This window comes from Clarias gariepinus, chromosome 4 (assembly GCF_024256425.1).
Source record: "Clarias gariepinus isolate MV-2021 ecotype Netherlands chromosome 4, CGAR_prim_01v2, whole genome shotgun sequence".
Taxonomy (NCBI): Eukaryota; Metazoa; Chordata; class Actinopteri; order Siluriformes; family Clariidae; genus Clarias; species Clarias gariepinus.
In genome coordinates, this window is record NC_071103.1 from 32,780,178 (window position 1) to 32,797,738 (window position 17,561).

General features: G+C 43.4%; 1 protein-coding gene across 3 annotated transcripts in view; it reads right to left on the minus strand.

Annotated features, from left to right (window-relative positions):
• Positions 1 to 17,248, minus strand: part of nrp1a (neuropilin 1a) — a 67,957-nt gene extending 50,709 nt beyond the window's left edge. For 2 of the 3 annotated variants that reach the window (XM_053495309.1, XM_053495307.1), the window contains exons 1-2: positions 16,541 to 17,248; positions 15,000 to 15,180 (exon numbers count right to left, since the gene is read on the minus strand). In XM_053495309.1, coding sequence (XP_053351284.1) covers positions 15,000 to 15,180; positions 16,541 to 16,607 — 248 coding nt within the window. In that variant the 5' untranslated portion in view covers positions 16,608 to 17,248. The remainder of the gene's footprint in view (positions 1 to 14,999; positions 15,181 to 16,540) is intronic. The other variant, XM_053495310.1, reaches the window with a different exon arrangement.
• Between the last annotated feature and the right edge of the window lie 313 nt (positions 17,249 to 17,561).

Genomic DNA, 17,561 nt, shown 5'->3' on the forward strand with positions numbered 1-17,561 from the left:
CTCCTCCAGTGCTACAGTTTTGTTTTAGGACAACGCCTTTAACACAGTAACATCGCCCCACTTTTTTTAAATGCGTAAAATATAAAGCTCGGCCTGATACGGCTGACAGCGAGATCTGGTTTCCGTGATGCTTAATCACCTGTGGTGCCTTTAAACGCTAGCAGAAGGAGGAACGACGAGCCACTGGGGCTTTTGCTGCAATACATTGCCACTTTTAGACTATGTCTCTGAGCTCATTACGAATAAACACACACACACACACATGCACACACATGCACAGAGGTCACAATCTTTTCTATATATCTGGCAGCTGAAACAAGCCTAAATGTGTAAAAATAACCCGTTCCTGAATTGAATTTATAAAATAAATCTAAAAATATTCCTAACCGCAGGCGACACAGTCTGCAGTAAAACTACACGTGATGTTTAAATGAAATTTTTTTTTTTCGCTCTGTACGATCTTATGTGTGTGTGTGAATTGAGAATATGAGAAGTGTGCAGCTCTCTGAAATTGGCTCCCCTGGGGTGGTGGCTAATGTAGCGATGACTTCACCCGTGTGTGTGTGTGTGTGTCTGAGTGAGTGTGTGTGTCTGGATGCTCTGATAGCAGACCCAGAGCACAACATCAGTTAGAACAAACAGCAGCACTCCTAGCCTAGTCTCCAGTCTGTACCAGTGCATTACACCCAGATCCTAAAGATAAATGATCCCATATGAGTCAAAAAGCTATTCAGTCCTGTGGGACACACTCGACTGAACACTTTACAGCAATAACACGCAGATTATATATTATATACGGTATCATATATAACATAGTCATTCTCACACATTTACACACATACGGCTTTTCTAAAGTGGTTTGTGTATCGTGCTACTGTTTTGTGTTGTGTTGTGTCACTGTACACAAGTTATGTATGTTGAATAATGGCATTAAATTCTTAATTAACTTCACTTATGTAATCTTCCTATGCTTTATGATCCATGAGCCTCGGTGACATAGAGGCTGAGTCGCTGTTTTTTCAAGTCCTCTTCAATTTGCCTGGACAACGTCGTCTTTGGCGCCAACATGCCGGAAGGTGGAAAGATCTGCGCCAGAGAAGTCTTTCATAATGTCATAAGCAAAGATAAGCTTTACGCACGAACATCCAGGTCTCACTCATTTTTAAGTAATCATGTAGATATTGCTTCCCATTGAAAACACATACATCACGCCCAGCATAATCTGAGACTTTCTACGAAAAACATTTTGGCTGGGCGCATCAGCGAGGTTGCTTACCGGTCTTTTCTCATCTCACCATCCGAAATTCCACAAATTGCCCGGAAAGCTGGACTGACTGAGTCAGATTGATCCACACAGGACAGATTGATCCGGTTTCTCTGCGCTGGAGCGTGAGGAAAATCTCCCATCAGCAGCGGTGGCGCTGCAGGCACGAGATGGAGAGCATCAATCTTGTTCAGGCCTGTCTTTTCCGTTCTCATTCCTCTGCTTCATCGAACAATTCTCCCTCCACGCTTTCTCAGATTCCCCTGTAGCACAACCTCATCCCCAAACGCGCACACAGAGATAAACACACACTCTACAAATGAAGTCCCCAAGCACTCATAGCTTCCACGTACTGCTGAGCAGCCACAAAACGAATGCCGTCGTGCACTATGCCGCAGATCTTTTGACACGACTGTCACTGTCGTGCCTTAAGAAACCTATTTTCTCGATTCGGAGAGATCCGAACAATCAGCCAAAGTGGCATGACGGCACTGACACAGAAGAAGCATATTGCTTTAAGACTCGTGCCCACTCCTTCTGCCTGCATGCTTAATATTCACACCTCCATCAAAATCTAGCACCTTTAGTGAATTTCGAAACACATCATGAGCTGCCTTCACACATGGACCATATAAAGCTGAGATGTGATTCAGCAGTAATGAGATGCAGATGGATATACTGCCTCTGGGTTTATGCTGCTGATGAGAATTTTAAGAAACGTGTTTTAGCAACATTCCACGCACATTGCTGCATCTGTTTTTCTTTTTCCTTTTTTTTTCCTGAATGCGTGTGAAGTAAGCTGGTACATCCGCTCTCCTTCATTCTCAGCTGTTCTGCAGACGCACCTAGTTCAAAATGTTATGACACCGATCATCTGGGAGGCATTACAAGATTGTTCGCAGGTCCATTTACGGCACAAGAGTTACTTTCTCCTGATGAACGGCACGCACCATGTGAGACGGATCTGGCTAACATGTTCGCCTACACACCTGCAGGGGTCTAGTTCTGTACAGGAGCTTCTGCGCGGCCAGTGTGAGGCGTTTACCGACTGAAAGCAAGCACTGAGGCCCGTTTTATAAGAAGGAATCGCTCCCTGGGGGCCAGCAGCAAAAGAGCCAAGCAATCTCATCAAAACAGAGTGGCGCGATCTTTCAGCCTAGACAGCACTCTGGTGCACCTGCCCCTGGTCCCAAATCTGTTTCTCACTTTTCGCCCTGTATGCTTTCTGCGTGTTTCAGTTTCCTTGCCTAGAGGACACAGCAGACATGCTGCTTTTAATGTGTTTCTCTCTGGTTTTTCCCTCTGTCCTTTTAGACAACAGCTTTGCCCTTAAACTGATCGCCATTTGTCTCAGGGTTGTCAGTATCGCCTGCCATCAGACCGTCTGCTGCTCTGACATGCACGAAAACAAGCACACACAGACAGACATTCAGTGCATAATAATACCAATATGATTGAGCTTGGAAGGTATCTCATGGAAATATAGCTTTTTGCCCTCCTGTGCCTGTTCCCTTCATTTTGCTAAGTCCAGAGTGTAGATAGCTGGCTTTCAAACCAAAACCAGGGAAAATAAGTGAAATTTTCTCATTATAATGCCAGCTTGTTAGACAAAATTGTGAATAGTAATTGTACCATATTGGTGTATGAGAGTATATATTGTCACCTGTGCAGTATGTATTTCTTGCTAATCGCCCATGAACAAGCATTTGGACCTGGATAATATTTCACTGGGTGTTCAAGCCCAAACTTCTCCTAGCTCCAAATGCTCCTTCCCAAAAAGCCGCAAGCTATGGCACTTCCTATAACAGTGCTAATTGTGAAAATGGACAGTCCAGAGTGGAAATTAAAAGAAAAGGATGAATCTAATATGCCATGACCTTCGCTTCGGCGCACTGCGATGTATTACCCAGACGTGTGGTCTGTAGAGCAGGCAATCCAGAAGTGTTAAATGAGAACATTAGCTCTGGCTCCCATTCTCCTCATGAAGACACAATAAACCACCGGCTAACAATATAACATAGACCCGGGGCGAGGGAGAGACCGTCTCAGCCCCAACACTGCCATTCAAAATCCGGTAATACAACCAAAGACGTGAAATATGATTACACTGATGGCAATTTCCTCGCTTATGCAACTCCACAGATCACTTAACCCATTTCCATTGATGTGGGTCAGGTGTAATGTGACCTTATTGAAACAATCTTTCAGGCCGGCTCTCTCGTGTTGAGCTGTCAAAAAGCACACACTTATGCCAAACATTACGCCTTAAGCATCAGAGTTTCAGAATGTCGTCACGGAATATTCGACAGGCAGCGCAGGAGTGCGAGGCTTGGCTTTACTTGATGTAATATGAGAAAAAAACTGCCAGTTGGAAAAAACGTTGAGGAGCCAAAGGTTAGCTTTGAAAAGCTGGCAAAAGATCTGTCATCTGTCTGATCTTTTTTTTTTCTTTTCTTCTCTTTTCTCTTTGGAAAAGCCCGGAGCGGACATGTCTGCTTTAGATCCACACTGTCCGGCTACTGCACATGTCATTGATCAAACCCTCGTGTCTGCTGACAAAGTAGAATTTATCTTATCGTGAAATGTATTCAACAAGGGATCCGGATAGAACATGGAAAGGGACCAAAACCACAGATTTTGTTTCATCACCAGAACTTCCTCCATCTCTATCAATGGGTTGTTGCTATAGAAACAATAATAAGGAATCAGAAGGAGCGCACGGTTTCTGTCTCTGAAAATTAATCAACACCTTCTGACCAACCCCAAGGCTCTAAAAAGACCTAAGGCTCAATAAGAGCTGTCTGTCACTGTTTCCCTGTGATAGACAGAGTGTGGCATGATGGGACGCCTTTTTCACTGCAGCTGTGAGAACGATGCGCGACAGAATGATTAACTTCAGCTATCTCTATCTGCTGTCGCAGAGATCACACTGATGACCAACTCGACCGTTTAAAAAAAAAAAAGGTTCGAAAATGTCCTCTGCAATCAGTGGCATGCCAGTTTCTCCACACTGGTGCCGTCCAGCTGCATTCCAATGCTCGCTAACGTTTCACTCCAAGAATAAGCTACCGCCCGGCAGCTTAAGCACTTTTCCATTTTTTGAGTGCAAAGTGTATAGCGGGTAGCGGAGTGAGTGAGCTAAAGACGGGTGGAGAAACTTAAAGTGGTTCCATGCTTATCACAGCCATGTAACTTTAATATCACCCGGGCGGGAAAAAAAAAAAGGCACAGCTGCACCGAGGCCCTATGGCTTTTCCAGCCTGAGACATATTTTTAGAGCTGGGTTTATTTTTTTCAGGCGCAGCACAGCAGACTGCACCCCATGCTTTCATAAACAGCAATTATGATTAGCACTGATGGATTCAGCATGCCTGCTTTCATTACCTACCTAATTACACTTCGCAGAGATCCTCAGATTCGCAACAATCATATTAATGAAGTTAAAGTATTAACAGCTAATTATGAGCCTAAATACTGCACAGTAGAATATTTTCTTTAAAGAAATGAGTGAGAAGGCAAAGTAGAAGAGACATAGAGAGAGAGAGACATTTTTGGAGACATGGAGACAGATTTGCTGGAGGGGTTTCAGTCACTCTATCATGTGATGGAGCCACAACACCGTCTCTGTTTTCGTAGAAGCTTGTACGAGTTTCCTTTCTAAAAAAAAAAAAAAAGAAGCTGTTTCAACTAATATGGAAAACAAAAAGCGTTATGAAATATTATTATTAAAGGTGTACTATGAGGTCTTATTATATATCTACTGGGGACGTTTCTGTGTTTTTTTTTCTTCCTGTAATTCAAAACATGGGGCTGCAATGCTTTCTAAGAATAGCAGATAGAATATTAGACCATAAAGTACCACACACTCCTTTGCCATTACATTCCACTTTCATACCTTTAAAAAGCGCCCGGACCATTCATTAAGAGCTGTGCCCGGGGGAAAACGCTTGCACATTTACATTTAAAAGGAAAATACATTTTTTTCAGAATGAGCACCGAGTCGCGGTTTTAAGATCATATCACTTCAAGTGGCTTTGCTGATGGCTGCGTGCACATGCACACTCACACACACACACAGCTGTGAGAGCTTAAGGAAGTCCCGTCATCTACCTCTTTAGCACATGGCGAGCAGAACAGGATACACATTAATCTGTCACTTACAGGCAGGACATGATGAGAAATGGGACGAGATGAACTACAGCCTAATCTTGGGTGATCCAACCTCAGCACAACTCTGTGCCACAAACCACCCCCACGCCCACAATAACAATAATAAAACAATAATAATCGATAAGCGTTGGTATCTGGAGGAATTTAAAAAAGTAATATTTCCAAAGTTAGAGCTGCTTGTTTTTAGTCATGACACACATTTTTCATTAAATTAAAGCTGTGAAAGATCTGTCATGTTTTATCCACGCTAGGGCTGGAAAATATGACTAGGGAATAGAGAGTAGGCTATAAATTAGGTCATAGAATGTACGTCTAAAGCTATTACAGTCAGTATCGATATTTGTAAAGTTATTAAGTTGATTGGAAGTTATAAAAAATGTCATGTATTACTTAGCAGTGTATTTAAACAAAATTTCCACTACGTCCTGGAACATAACTCCCCCATATCCATCTTTATTAAGGCTTCAGCCTGGCTATTCTTGTGAGAACACGCTCCATTTGGCCCACCATGATGCCTAATAGGAATAGGTTGTATCGCTATCCAGGCCATGCCCAGAGCTCTGAACGGAGGTGTTGTTATAGGAACACTGTTAGGAAGAGGAAATGGAAAAGATAAAGTGGCACAGCAGCCCCCAGCCCCAGGCACAGAGCTTCTCCTCAGGCCAGCTACTGTGTGGTCCGGCCCTGATTTCACAGCATGCCGGTGCAGACGTACACACAGAGGGAGAGCGATGCTGGAAAACAACCAGGGTCAGTACGGTCACCCTGACCATCCAGCAGAACAGTAGGGGTTTCAAGACTCTATAAAAGATCTATAATAAATTAAGCATGCACCAATCCTCCCTTTTCTTTCACCTTTCTATACTAGATCGATGTCAGAGCTCTGAGTATCGACCGGGACTTTTTAACCGTGCTGGTGCTGACTTGCTGTGAGCTTGTGCTGCTATGTGATGTAAAAGGTTAGCTGCTTTAAGTAAACAGATACAATACATAGTGCAGTGTTATGTCTAAATAATTGATAACTGAGTTAAAGAAAGGAATAAATATAAAAGTCCAAGACAAACATAGTTAAGGGAGATCTCAGGTGCCTTGCATAAGTAATCACCCCCCCTGAACATTATTTTTTTTCTTTATAATAATAAATAATGAATTTCATGGTGCTCATTTGTATTTTCTTTTTTTTTATAACTTTATAAGCGACCCATTTTGCAGAACTTTGTCCTAGACTTTTCAATCCGCATTGTTTAAGTACGTTCTCTAACTAATTCTGCTGCATTTAATCGAAAACAGTTGGACTCCATTCTTCTAATTATGTGACTTCTGATGGCACCGGAATTAATTTAGGGGGTGAGCATTTATGCACTAAAAACTTTTATCTGTTTTCATTTGTAATTAATTTCCAAACTATATTGACATGCTCCCCCCTACACACACACACAGACACACACACACACACACACACATAGACTTAAGTATTATTCAGTTCAATTCTATTTAACTGATTTTGTATAATGCCTTTATTGTATAACCTATGAACAACGGACATTGTCACAAAAGCAGCTTTACTAAAAAAAAAAAATAAAAAAAAATCTGAAACCAGACTCAAAAGGGAACCCACTGAGAAGTATTATGGACTGATTCATGACATATAATCCTTATTAAGTCCTTTTCATATCCAAGCTGTAACACTACAAAATGTGGAAATGTTTAAGGGGGGTTAAGAGTTATGCATGAAACTATAAATAGCTATAATAAGTTAAAGAATTAAGTTTAGATAAAGTTTCTTTTTTATTTCAGAAGGAACAAATGACCCAGTGAGCACAAAGAATTTTAAGCCATGTCCATGTGTGTCGTGTGTAACATCCAGGGACAGGGGTCTCATAAAAAAGCATAACATCCATTTATTTACTGTACATCCCTGCACGGTCAGCTCTGAGCACTGGAGCGAATAATGTCAATGAGGAATGGAGAAGGTCAACCAGAGGTAAGATTCACCGTGGAGCGAAAGGGCAAGAAAGCGAAAGAGCACACGAGAGAAAGAGTATGTGGATTGTGTGCTTGGTTAATAAATACAAAAGTGGGAACAACCCTAAGGCTGTGGGCGCTGTGTTTTGGTGTCCGGTTCCTCTCCACGTTGGCCTTCACTCATTAATTCACTCTTCAGTCTTTCACTTCCTCCTTTCTCTGTACAGAATGAATGACTGAGCGAGAAAGAATGAGGTGTAAGGGGTTTAAACCACACTGGGACTTATTCAATTAACAGGCGTATACTTGGACATCTCGTCTTTCATCGTGACCCCGCAGTCATCCTTCCATCCACACCCCTCCTGGGGGATCATTCGTTCAGCGAGGGTGGACAGGGCAGCGTGCTGACTTTGTGCCTTTGACCGGGTCAGGATCATAACTCACGAGCGCAAGATAGTGCCGGGTCTAATCCGGTACCCTGGCCCCCGGACCCCTTCCCCCACAAACACGAACACACACACACACACAAGCAACAGATATACTCAAAGATCAAACTTAGGAGAAAACTCATTCCTGCTTGTTAAACTGCCACGCTTTTTTGTGTCCAGGTGTGATATTATCTTTTAATGATACTTTTGATTCCTTTCATATTTGAGATTTAGACACAAAATTGGTTTGGACACCTCGGGGCTTTTTCACATTATGGTCGCAACACAACACGCTCACAAAGCACTTTTGACCTCCACAATTACAGTATACGGAGATAAGGTATGGACTGCTTTGAAAAAAAAAAAAGAAAAAAAAAAAGGATGTTTTGTATGAAGTGAGTGTATTTCAACATACGAGGTAAAAGTTTCCTACTGTATTGAAAAACATTCTTAAAAAAGATCAAAGATCTTTTGAAGTCCATTGAATGTAAATCATGTCCCGTTCCTTTTCTCTGTTTTGTCCCCCCCCCCCCCCTTTTTTTTTATGTGTAATGAGGAATTCATCCAATCTTGGAATTGTAGTGACGAGCAGCCGTGCTGAGCGAGTCAGGTGCCAAGAGCTTCCTCATATCCGCCGCAACTAGTGTGTTCTGCTCAATGTGTGAATATGTGTGTATATACTCACTCTATACATGTATATGTGTGTGTGTGCGTGACTCTGTATGATGCCGTTTGATCAACGTACTGGTGCCAAAGACGGTGCCAAAGTTTGGAGGGCAAACTGACCTCCCTATTTCCAAATCCTCATGGGCTCTGCCAACTTGGAGGCTTTGCGAGTGCTAATGAGTGTAGCCTTCTCAGCAGGACTGGCAGATCTGCCAGAGAAGAGAAAGGAAGTGGGGGGAGACAAGAAGAGCCAAGAGAGGGGAATACCAGCGTCCCACCTTGGGACTGACTAAAGTGTGGCTACATTTTCACGCAAGGCTTCGGTGCTGAAAGAAAAGATTGAGAAAAGAGCAAATTAAGTGCTTGCGAGGTCTGAGTGAAGAGCCTTTATAGAATAGAGACTCCATCAGATAGACCCAGAGAAACATCCATCACTGTCTGTCGACGGCTGTCAGACTCAGCACACGAACGTGGGAGGGGAACATGAAGATGGACAGAGTGGAGAATAGGAGAAAACACGCTCTCACACACACACACACACACACACACGGAGGAAAAGGGAGGTGAAAGTTTCTCCACTACAAAGATACACACGCACTACTTGGAATTGTCTCCACATCCTAGTGTGAACTGGACTCAAGCCAAAACATGTCAAATATCAGTATTGACCCGGGTGTAACCATTGGGTTGCTGGGCTTTACCCAACCTGGACGTCATCAATCAGACCAAAAGGGTCTTTTGCAATCCTGACAGCAAACTAAACACGATGCAATAGCTCTCCACTAGAGCAACATCAATTAACATCTCGCACATAGAGCCCCTCTGGGGGCGAGTGCAGGGGTGGAGCGGCATTAAGCGCCAGGGCACTCTGGGTCTTTTTAGCCAGCTTCAATGACTCGACATGTCACGTGTTGCAATTACAGCTCGTTCATTTTTCTGCTCGAATCGCTCTTGCTAAACATTCGACTCATTTGTGTGTAGAGATAGAAAAACAAATGATAAAGTTATCAAGCTAAGCTCAGAGATTCTGCTTCTTAAACAGGACATGGGATTAAATTGCAGGGTTAACATCGATACCACTTATCTCAAAAGAAGGAAGAACAAGGAGGGCCCAGATTAAGCTGAAGGATTAGTGTGTTGTTCTTAATCATGTAAATTTGTAACACTTTCTTTTTCCCCCTTTTTTTTTTTTTTTTTAAGGAGCCAGCGAGGGATTGAAAACCAAATAAGCAGCAGGGATCACTCAGCTTGCCTGGCTTAAGCCTGGGACGTCAAACATCCGGCTCGTCCTTGTCGGAAAAGCTTAGAAAATCGAACAGCGTCAGCCAAAACTCTCCTTTAAACCTCCGCCATTCTTTAAATAACTTCAAGAAGAAGATTTATGAGTTTTAACAGAGCTGGGAGGGGGGAGTGGGTCCGCATCATATTTTATGAACGGCTGTTATTGCTTTCATACTCACAAATTCAATACGCTCGTTTAATCTCCATCGCACTCTTAGTACGTAACGGTCTGTGTGTTTTTTTTTTTTTTTAACCCCCTCCCCTGTCTCTCTCCTTGTTTTGTCTTATTATTAATATTCATACTAATCTCCATCACTCCTTTATGCTGCTGTGGCTTTTCTCAAATTATTCCCCTCGCCCCTACGCCCTCCCACTTTACTTAAATATTCCATCTAACACTTTTCACTCTTTCTTATCTGCACCGCCCATCTCTACTTCCTCTTCTCTGCTCTCAGATCCGTTCATGCTGAGCATCGAAATGGCAAGAGGCAGAGGGAGAGGCGCACATGAATCAAGCCTGACAGAGCAGCAGGGAGGACGGCAGATGTCGCAGACAGAGAGCACTTTTCAATCAGCCTGTCCTTCTGACACGCAGCCAAGGTGAACCACTTCACTGCTAGCTACCCCCGGTCCAGAAACACACACACACGGTGCACTTTAATCCTTCTCATTAACCAGAGGACTTTGTCCTACTTGGAGAGGAGATGTGCGAGGAGGAAAACGAGGGCAGCGGGAAGAGGAAGAGAGACAGAAAATGGCCTTTTCATTTCTTCCGAACACATGACTTTAAAACAGAACCGCGATTATTTCACGGATTTCCCCCGTTCAGCCGTGGTGTGTGCACGAGTGAGTGTATGTGCGCGCAAATAAATCTGATTTGGGACCACTGATGAAAAAGAAATAGCTTAGCGAGAGCCTTGCCAAACATCCACCACCTAATAAACTGCTTTCACCCCCGCGGTACAATCGAATTTAGCCGGCCAACGCTTCAGCCTCACGCTGCGTGCACGCTGTTATCGGAAACAAACAACTATGGCACTTCTTCAGGAGGCCGCATTCAAACCTTGCACCTGTTTCAGGAGGCAAAAGCTGCTCTCCTCGTCCCGCCAGCTGCTTCGGAACAACTGCAGCACAATACTTACTGCGTTTGATCCCGCAGCTTCTCAAAGCTTCTCTGATGCTCTACACAGCTTACGCTTGTTAACCCGAGTCATAAGTAACAGGAACAATCGCTGTCAGCCCAGTCCTCCTCCGCGGGCCCTGAGGTCAGAGCATTCCCTGTTTTTTAAAAAGCCCAGTCAGTGCAGGATAAAAGAGGGCCACTACATTCCTGTCTTCTTTATTTCTACCACCGTGACAACCACTGATGAACGAGCACGCTGTCCAGATTTCTCTTAGTCGCTCAAGACTGTGAAAGGGAGGCGAGAAGGACTTAATTAATAAATAAATAAATAAATAATTAATTAAATAAATAAAGGTTTGTGTAGGTGAGAGAGTGTTCAATATGAGGATTCACCTCTTACTGTATGTACCACAATATTTAGTTCTGCTGTGGGTTTGCTAATGGATGTTGGTACCATTTTGGTGTACTTAGCCATAAACTATACCTGCAAATTAAATTATCCATCCATCCATCCATCCATCCATCCATCCATCTTCTGTATTGCTTATCCTGTGTATGGTCGCGGCTGGCATGGATCCTATCCCAGAGAACTTAATGCAGCGGACGGACTGGATGGGTTGCCAACCCCTCACAGGGAACAAGCGCACACACATTTACACACCCAATCACACACGCCATGCAATTTGGAAAGCCTACGACAAGTCTTTGGACTGTAGGAGGAAACTGGAAAACATGTAGACTGTGATATATAAAGAACTATATAAAAGATATCCAGTAGATATGACAAGGATATCATCCCAGTGTCCAGCTCTATACATGCTCTATGTGTTGAGTGCATGGTGGAAGGCATCACACAAGGTTCCACTGGCTCAGGAGGGGTTTGGCAAACGTTTCTGATGTGGTGCCTCCATCAAGTCTTAAAGATGCAAGGTGGGTTTACAATGAGAATCACACATTACACAGACCATGAGAAAGCTTTTCTCCACACACACATAAACAAAACCCTGTGTACTTTTCTTTCGACTGATTCACATCCACAGTGGGAGGTTTTTAGCCTACAGCAACCTGTGGTCTATGTTTCATTCAAATTCATCTCCCTGCATTATCCACACTCAGTAAATCAAAGCCGTGCCATATCCCAGCCTCCTCTCTGTCAACCAAGTGGCAGGATGTGTGTTGTGTGCGAGCCGAGTACAGCGTGTTTGCTTTGCCAGCGGGGTGTGTGCTGTTCTGTGGGCTGAACCAGCGGGACAGCGCAGAGGCCGAGGCCTCGCTACAGAGGAGAGACTGCGCTTCGAGGCGTTAGGTTTCTGCTGAGCGACAGGGGGGCTCTGGAACTTCAGAAACACTAAGAGGCCGGGAGACGTTTAATGACTTCTCCTACAATGGGCTGTTCTTAAGTATGCATTCCCTGAATATTACTTGCCTTCTTCCAACATCCCCCCACGCACGCACACACACACACACACACACACACATTGCTCTACTGCTGGTTACAAACATCCAGTGTTCTCAGAGGAATCTGCAGCATATGTCCCTGCTTCACTCCCGTTCTTTCATTCATCTCTCCTTAATTGCATGCCATCATTTCTTAAAAGCAGGTGCCTGTAAGTGCGAACAAAATTTGCATCTGGTCAGCAAATCTGCACGCATGAGTGATTCATAATGTGTCACGTACCTGCAGAACGCTGCTTCTGACACAACATACACAAAAACAAGCTCCAACCATGCAGCGTGCCAAGAGCCAAGCCTCAGAGACACTCGACCAGTTTTAATAGACCTGCTGTGCGTGCCAAGAGCTATTTCTCAGCCTAATACTGAAGGTCCCAGTCTGACAGAGCCAGCAAAACTGTCGCACGTCTCCTGCGAGCGTTCAAGTGAACACGCTGCATTCAAACTACACCCTTCTGGAGTGGGGGTCAAAGGAACACAAGGCTTCTGCAGTAGATCGTCAGGTTTGAACACACGTAAAGCTCCCGGAGGTGACTAAGAGGAAACCTGCTCACTCAGACAGGCATGTGGGAGGCAGCTCACTGCTGTGAAAAGAATACAGTTCAAATATTTGTCTTCACAGGTCAGCTTTCTGCTCAAACTCCATGGGTGTGCAACTCGTTTTTGAAAAGACGAGAAGTACAAACTCGCTAAAAGAAAGAGCCATACTCAAGAACCACTTAAGCACTTATCTATTGACAGACTGCACTCCCGTTTTCTCTCTCTTGCTTTGTCTTACACACATCACGTGTGACAATCAGTGACTTTTATCACTGGCTGTGCAGCTCTTCTTGTTTGATTTGTTGATAACAGACATGTCAGGAACAAGAGGAACATGTGTGCTCCATATGCAGCTAATTACATCACCACACTATAGATTCCATCTGATAAGAAGTCCATTTCAACGGTTTCTGTCATGCGAGGCCTCTTAATGTCCGTCCAGCTGAAAGCAGAAGTCAGGAAAACAATCCCCAATCTGCAGACACCAGACCCACTGAGCAGATGCCCAGCTCTACTTGAAATCAAATTAGTGAAAAAATATATATATGTCTCCATATGGCTGTGGCTCTACTAAGTGGGAAAAGACCCTAATTCGGAATTCAAGTACTACTCAGGACCAGAGCTCGTCAAGCGAACTGAAATCCGATGAAACCTTGTCCTTGCAAATCAAATGTAAAACAACAGATGGTTCGAGAGTGGTCAAAGGTGAACTAGAATAGTCAAGATGTTCAGACTGACTTCAAAACAGAAAGAAAAAAGTTCCTTAGCGACCTTGCCGTGAGCTGATAAGATTTCACAGACGTCGTTCCAGGTTAGCTGTTGGAATATGCTTTAATGCTGGGGTTTACAAGCCGTGACTGATCAGACCGGTAAAATACACACTGGCTTTAATCCAACTATAATGAGGGCGCTCTGCGAGAGGGCATGTACAACAATACCTACAACATCCACCGGCAAATGAACGAGCAACCAACAAACTAACATACAAATCAGCGTTAGGCAAGGATGTTTACAAGTAGCAAATTAGATTAAGCACAAATATCAGTAATGTTTTAATTAATAGCTGAAGTCAGCTGTCTGAAATCTTTCCTAAACTAAGGACAGAATGCATTTTTTCTTTTCTTTTTCAGTTTATTGCCTCCAGCGGTGCTTCTTTTACCCAGCATATTTAAACAGAGGAAACTCATTCCTGGGTAATTTCATTAGGCGGCTTAGGGTTACATTGTCTCCTGACCACGTGTCCTTTTTCACTCCAATCTATACAGTCTATAAAAACGGTGTGTTTGTGAGTGTGTGTGTGTGTGTGTGTGTCTGGGTAAGGAAACCTGACCCCAGAGAAGAAACGATCCCCTTTTGTGCATGGAACCCAGGGTCATCAGAAGCTGTAAATCTCTGTAGGTTTAGGACTGTAAAAAGGTAAAGATCCTGATAAAGGGTGCCATTAATACAAGGCTTTCTGTGGACACAAAAGGCTTAGGGCGGAAGACTATCCGGGTTTAGAGGTTGGTGCAACAGAGACAAGCACATGGGTGACAGCCCTCAACCGCCACTCTCCAGCCTAAACCCTCCGGCACAAACAAAGGAAGCAAAGAAGAGGGTGAAGGAAGGCGAGATTTCAGACAGTGACAGAGCGGCAGCATGCCTTATTGTGTAACTCTCACGTTGCTGACAGTACTCAGATCTCTCCAATCACGCAACCACTTAATCAAGACGCAACTGCAGCTACTTGAAGGATGGTTTCATAAAGCATCGCTTTTTTTTTTTCCATGTGTTGCTAAATGGCTCAACAAAACAAACAGCATTTCATAGCTGCAAATAATCATTGAACTTGTATAAGAGCAGAGTAAAAAGCACTTATCCAAGACTTCATCACAGATCGACAACATTAAATCCATTCAAAACTAATATGAACCACTCATCTGCTGAACACAGCCGCCAAAATCAATAAGCCAGGAAACACTTTGGTGTATAGAGCAGCCCTCAGGCCGTGAGTAGGACCTGCCGCTAGGTGGCGCCCCTTCACTGCACAAACATGCAGACGCACACGGTAACACATAGACACACTCAGATAGAGAGAGAGAGAGAGAGAGGGAGAGAGAGAGGTACTCACTTGCACTCGCGGTCCTCCAGGTCGAAGTGCGGGTTGAAGTTGATGAGGATGCGCTGGTGAGATGATTGAGCCGTGATCACCCACACACACTTCTGCGACGGCTCGTACGAAGCCGGGTAGCCTGGAGAGGTCAGGTAGTTGGCACTGGTGATCCGGATGTTTCCACCACATTGGTCTGGAACTGAGACACAATGCAAAGAATAAAAACGCACACAATGTCGTTGGGGGAAAAAACAAAACAGAAATCCGAATATAATCCAAGTTGGAACAGGGATTTCGATAATGAATGAAACACGAAAACATATAATTATTTTAACAAACGAAATCAAGCACACAAATATGCGCAAGTACCACAGTTTTGGTATAAGCCTTTCCTCCCCTTTACGCACGTTTTGCTGACGCAAAGAATGCATCTTTTAAATTCATTCCTTTTCTTTGTTCCTTTCTTTCATTTCTTTTGAACATCCTGCCGTTGGTTTGTTGCTTTTCTTATTGGCTTGCATTAAGAAAGGCACGTGAAGGCCACACATGATTCTCAGAAACATTCGCAAATCTGAGTCACATGAGTTTTTAATAAGAACACAAAGTAAGACAGTAGCCTCAACATGATTAGACTAAACTTGTTCCTAATACAAGATAAACATTTAACTTCTGCTTTAGCTGAGATTCCTTAAATTGCATTATTATTATTATTATTATTATTATTATTATTATTATTATTACAATGTATTAGTTTGATTCTCGGTTTAACTTGGACACATGTACTGTACATTTTATTGCTATTGACTTTTTCATTTCAGAACAAAAATGATCTTATACGACATAACTTTTACCAAGCACTACTTGAACTAGCAGTAGATCTTACCGCCTATTATGTGAGATTTTTTTTTTTTTTTTTTTTACCAGGACAGAAATAACTAAAATAAAAAAAATAAAAAAGTGAGAGGAATTTAGGAATTTGGTGTTTCTATGTTTGCTCCTATTTAGATAAGCTACTACGCAGCAAGTAGGACTAATTATCAGTTTTCTTTTACCAAGCAAAACAAACAACCAAAAAAAGAAAGTCCATGTCTGAGTCTCTGAGTCCGTATTGAACCAGAAACCTATGCTTTAAATCTATGGACGTTCATTTAAACGTTAAATAACCGCGCGCTTAAACTTAAAACTTAAACCCGATTATGAGTTTTTTTTTTTTTTTTTTGGAAAAGCAAATCTGATTTTTGAAATTGTTAAAAGAGTTACGCAAATAACCTCGACTTGAGGTTACATTAATTTAACATGGTGTTGACTTAAATGTTCACACTTTAAGATCTTATGATGTTGTCCCTTGCTGACTTAAAGATGAGCATGGATTATACACTAGATGATCATAGTTAATGCTTAAAGTTTAGAGAACTGGACCGGACAGGTGAGCAGCTCAGATCGCTGAAAAAAAAACCTTCCTCCGCCAACATGCAGCAGTTTTCATAGTCTAATCCCTTCAAATCCTGGTTAAACCAACACTGCGCATAAATAAACACACATCATCGGCTGTCACTTACCGGGTTTGATAGCTCTCGCTTTGACAAAGATTCCCGTTAAGAGGATCAACGCTAATCCAACATGCATCCTCGCGTCCTTGGGTTTATAAAAATTTGCAAATAAAAAATATATATATAACAATAACCTTACAAAGAAAAAAAAAAAACAAGTAAGAACAATCCTGTGTGGTTAAAATCCGCTCGCTGGAGCGTCGTTCTGAGTGAAGGAAAGAGGTTTTTCTTGTGAAAAGCAAGCGGAGGCTGCGCGCGTGCGTTCGTTCAGCTCCGGTTTCCTGCGCTGGTGAGCCGGCGCGCGCCTCTCTCCCTCTCCCCACTCGCCATTTCCTTCAAGCAGCGGCGGAGAGACGCGGAGCCTGTTCAACACGCACAGCCGATCTTTCTCTCGTCTGCTCCGGTGATGATGTGAGCGTAAAAAAATCCTCCGTCACGACAAAAGTGTAAGCGCGCGCACTCACCGCTGGTCTGCCTGTGGCTCTGGGTTCGAAGCGCGAGCCTTCGCGCGAGCACTCCGAGTCTTAACTCTCTGACCAGAGGCGAGCTAGTGACACACACATCTGGCACACTGCACTGCCATGACAGCGTCTTAAAACCGACCGATATATACACACACACACATATATGCACACAAGACGCACACACACATACACCACACACCCCTCCTAAACTGCAGTCGCTTTTCTTCTGCCCTCGCCCGGCTGCTCGGATCTGGGCATTCTCATTGGTTTCATTAGAAATATGCAAAGCCCACCCTTATGGACCCCCCTCCCCTCCCATCTCTCTCTCTCTCTCTGTGTGTGTGTGTGTGTGTGTGTGCTTGGACTATATAAGGCTGTGAACGGCTGCGCTCCTGATCAGTATGGTGTATGGAGAGAATAGGGAAAAGCAAGTTCACCACAATCACAACTAGGGGATGCTCCGAATCCTATATTATTATATGCATGTCCAATTTAATAAACCATGCAGGCGCATTTACCTAAACAATAGAATTGCATTTCCCCCCATCTTCACACGCTATACGAGC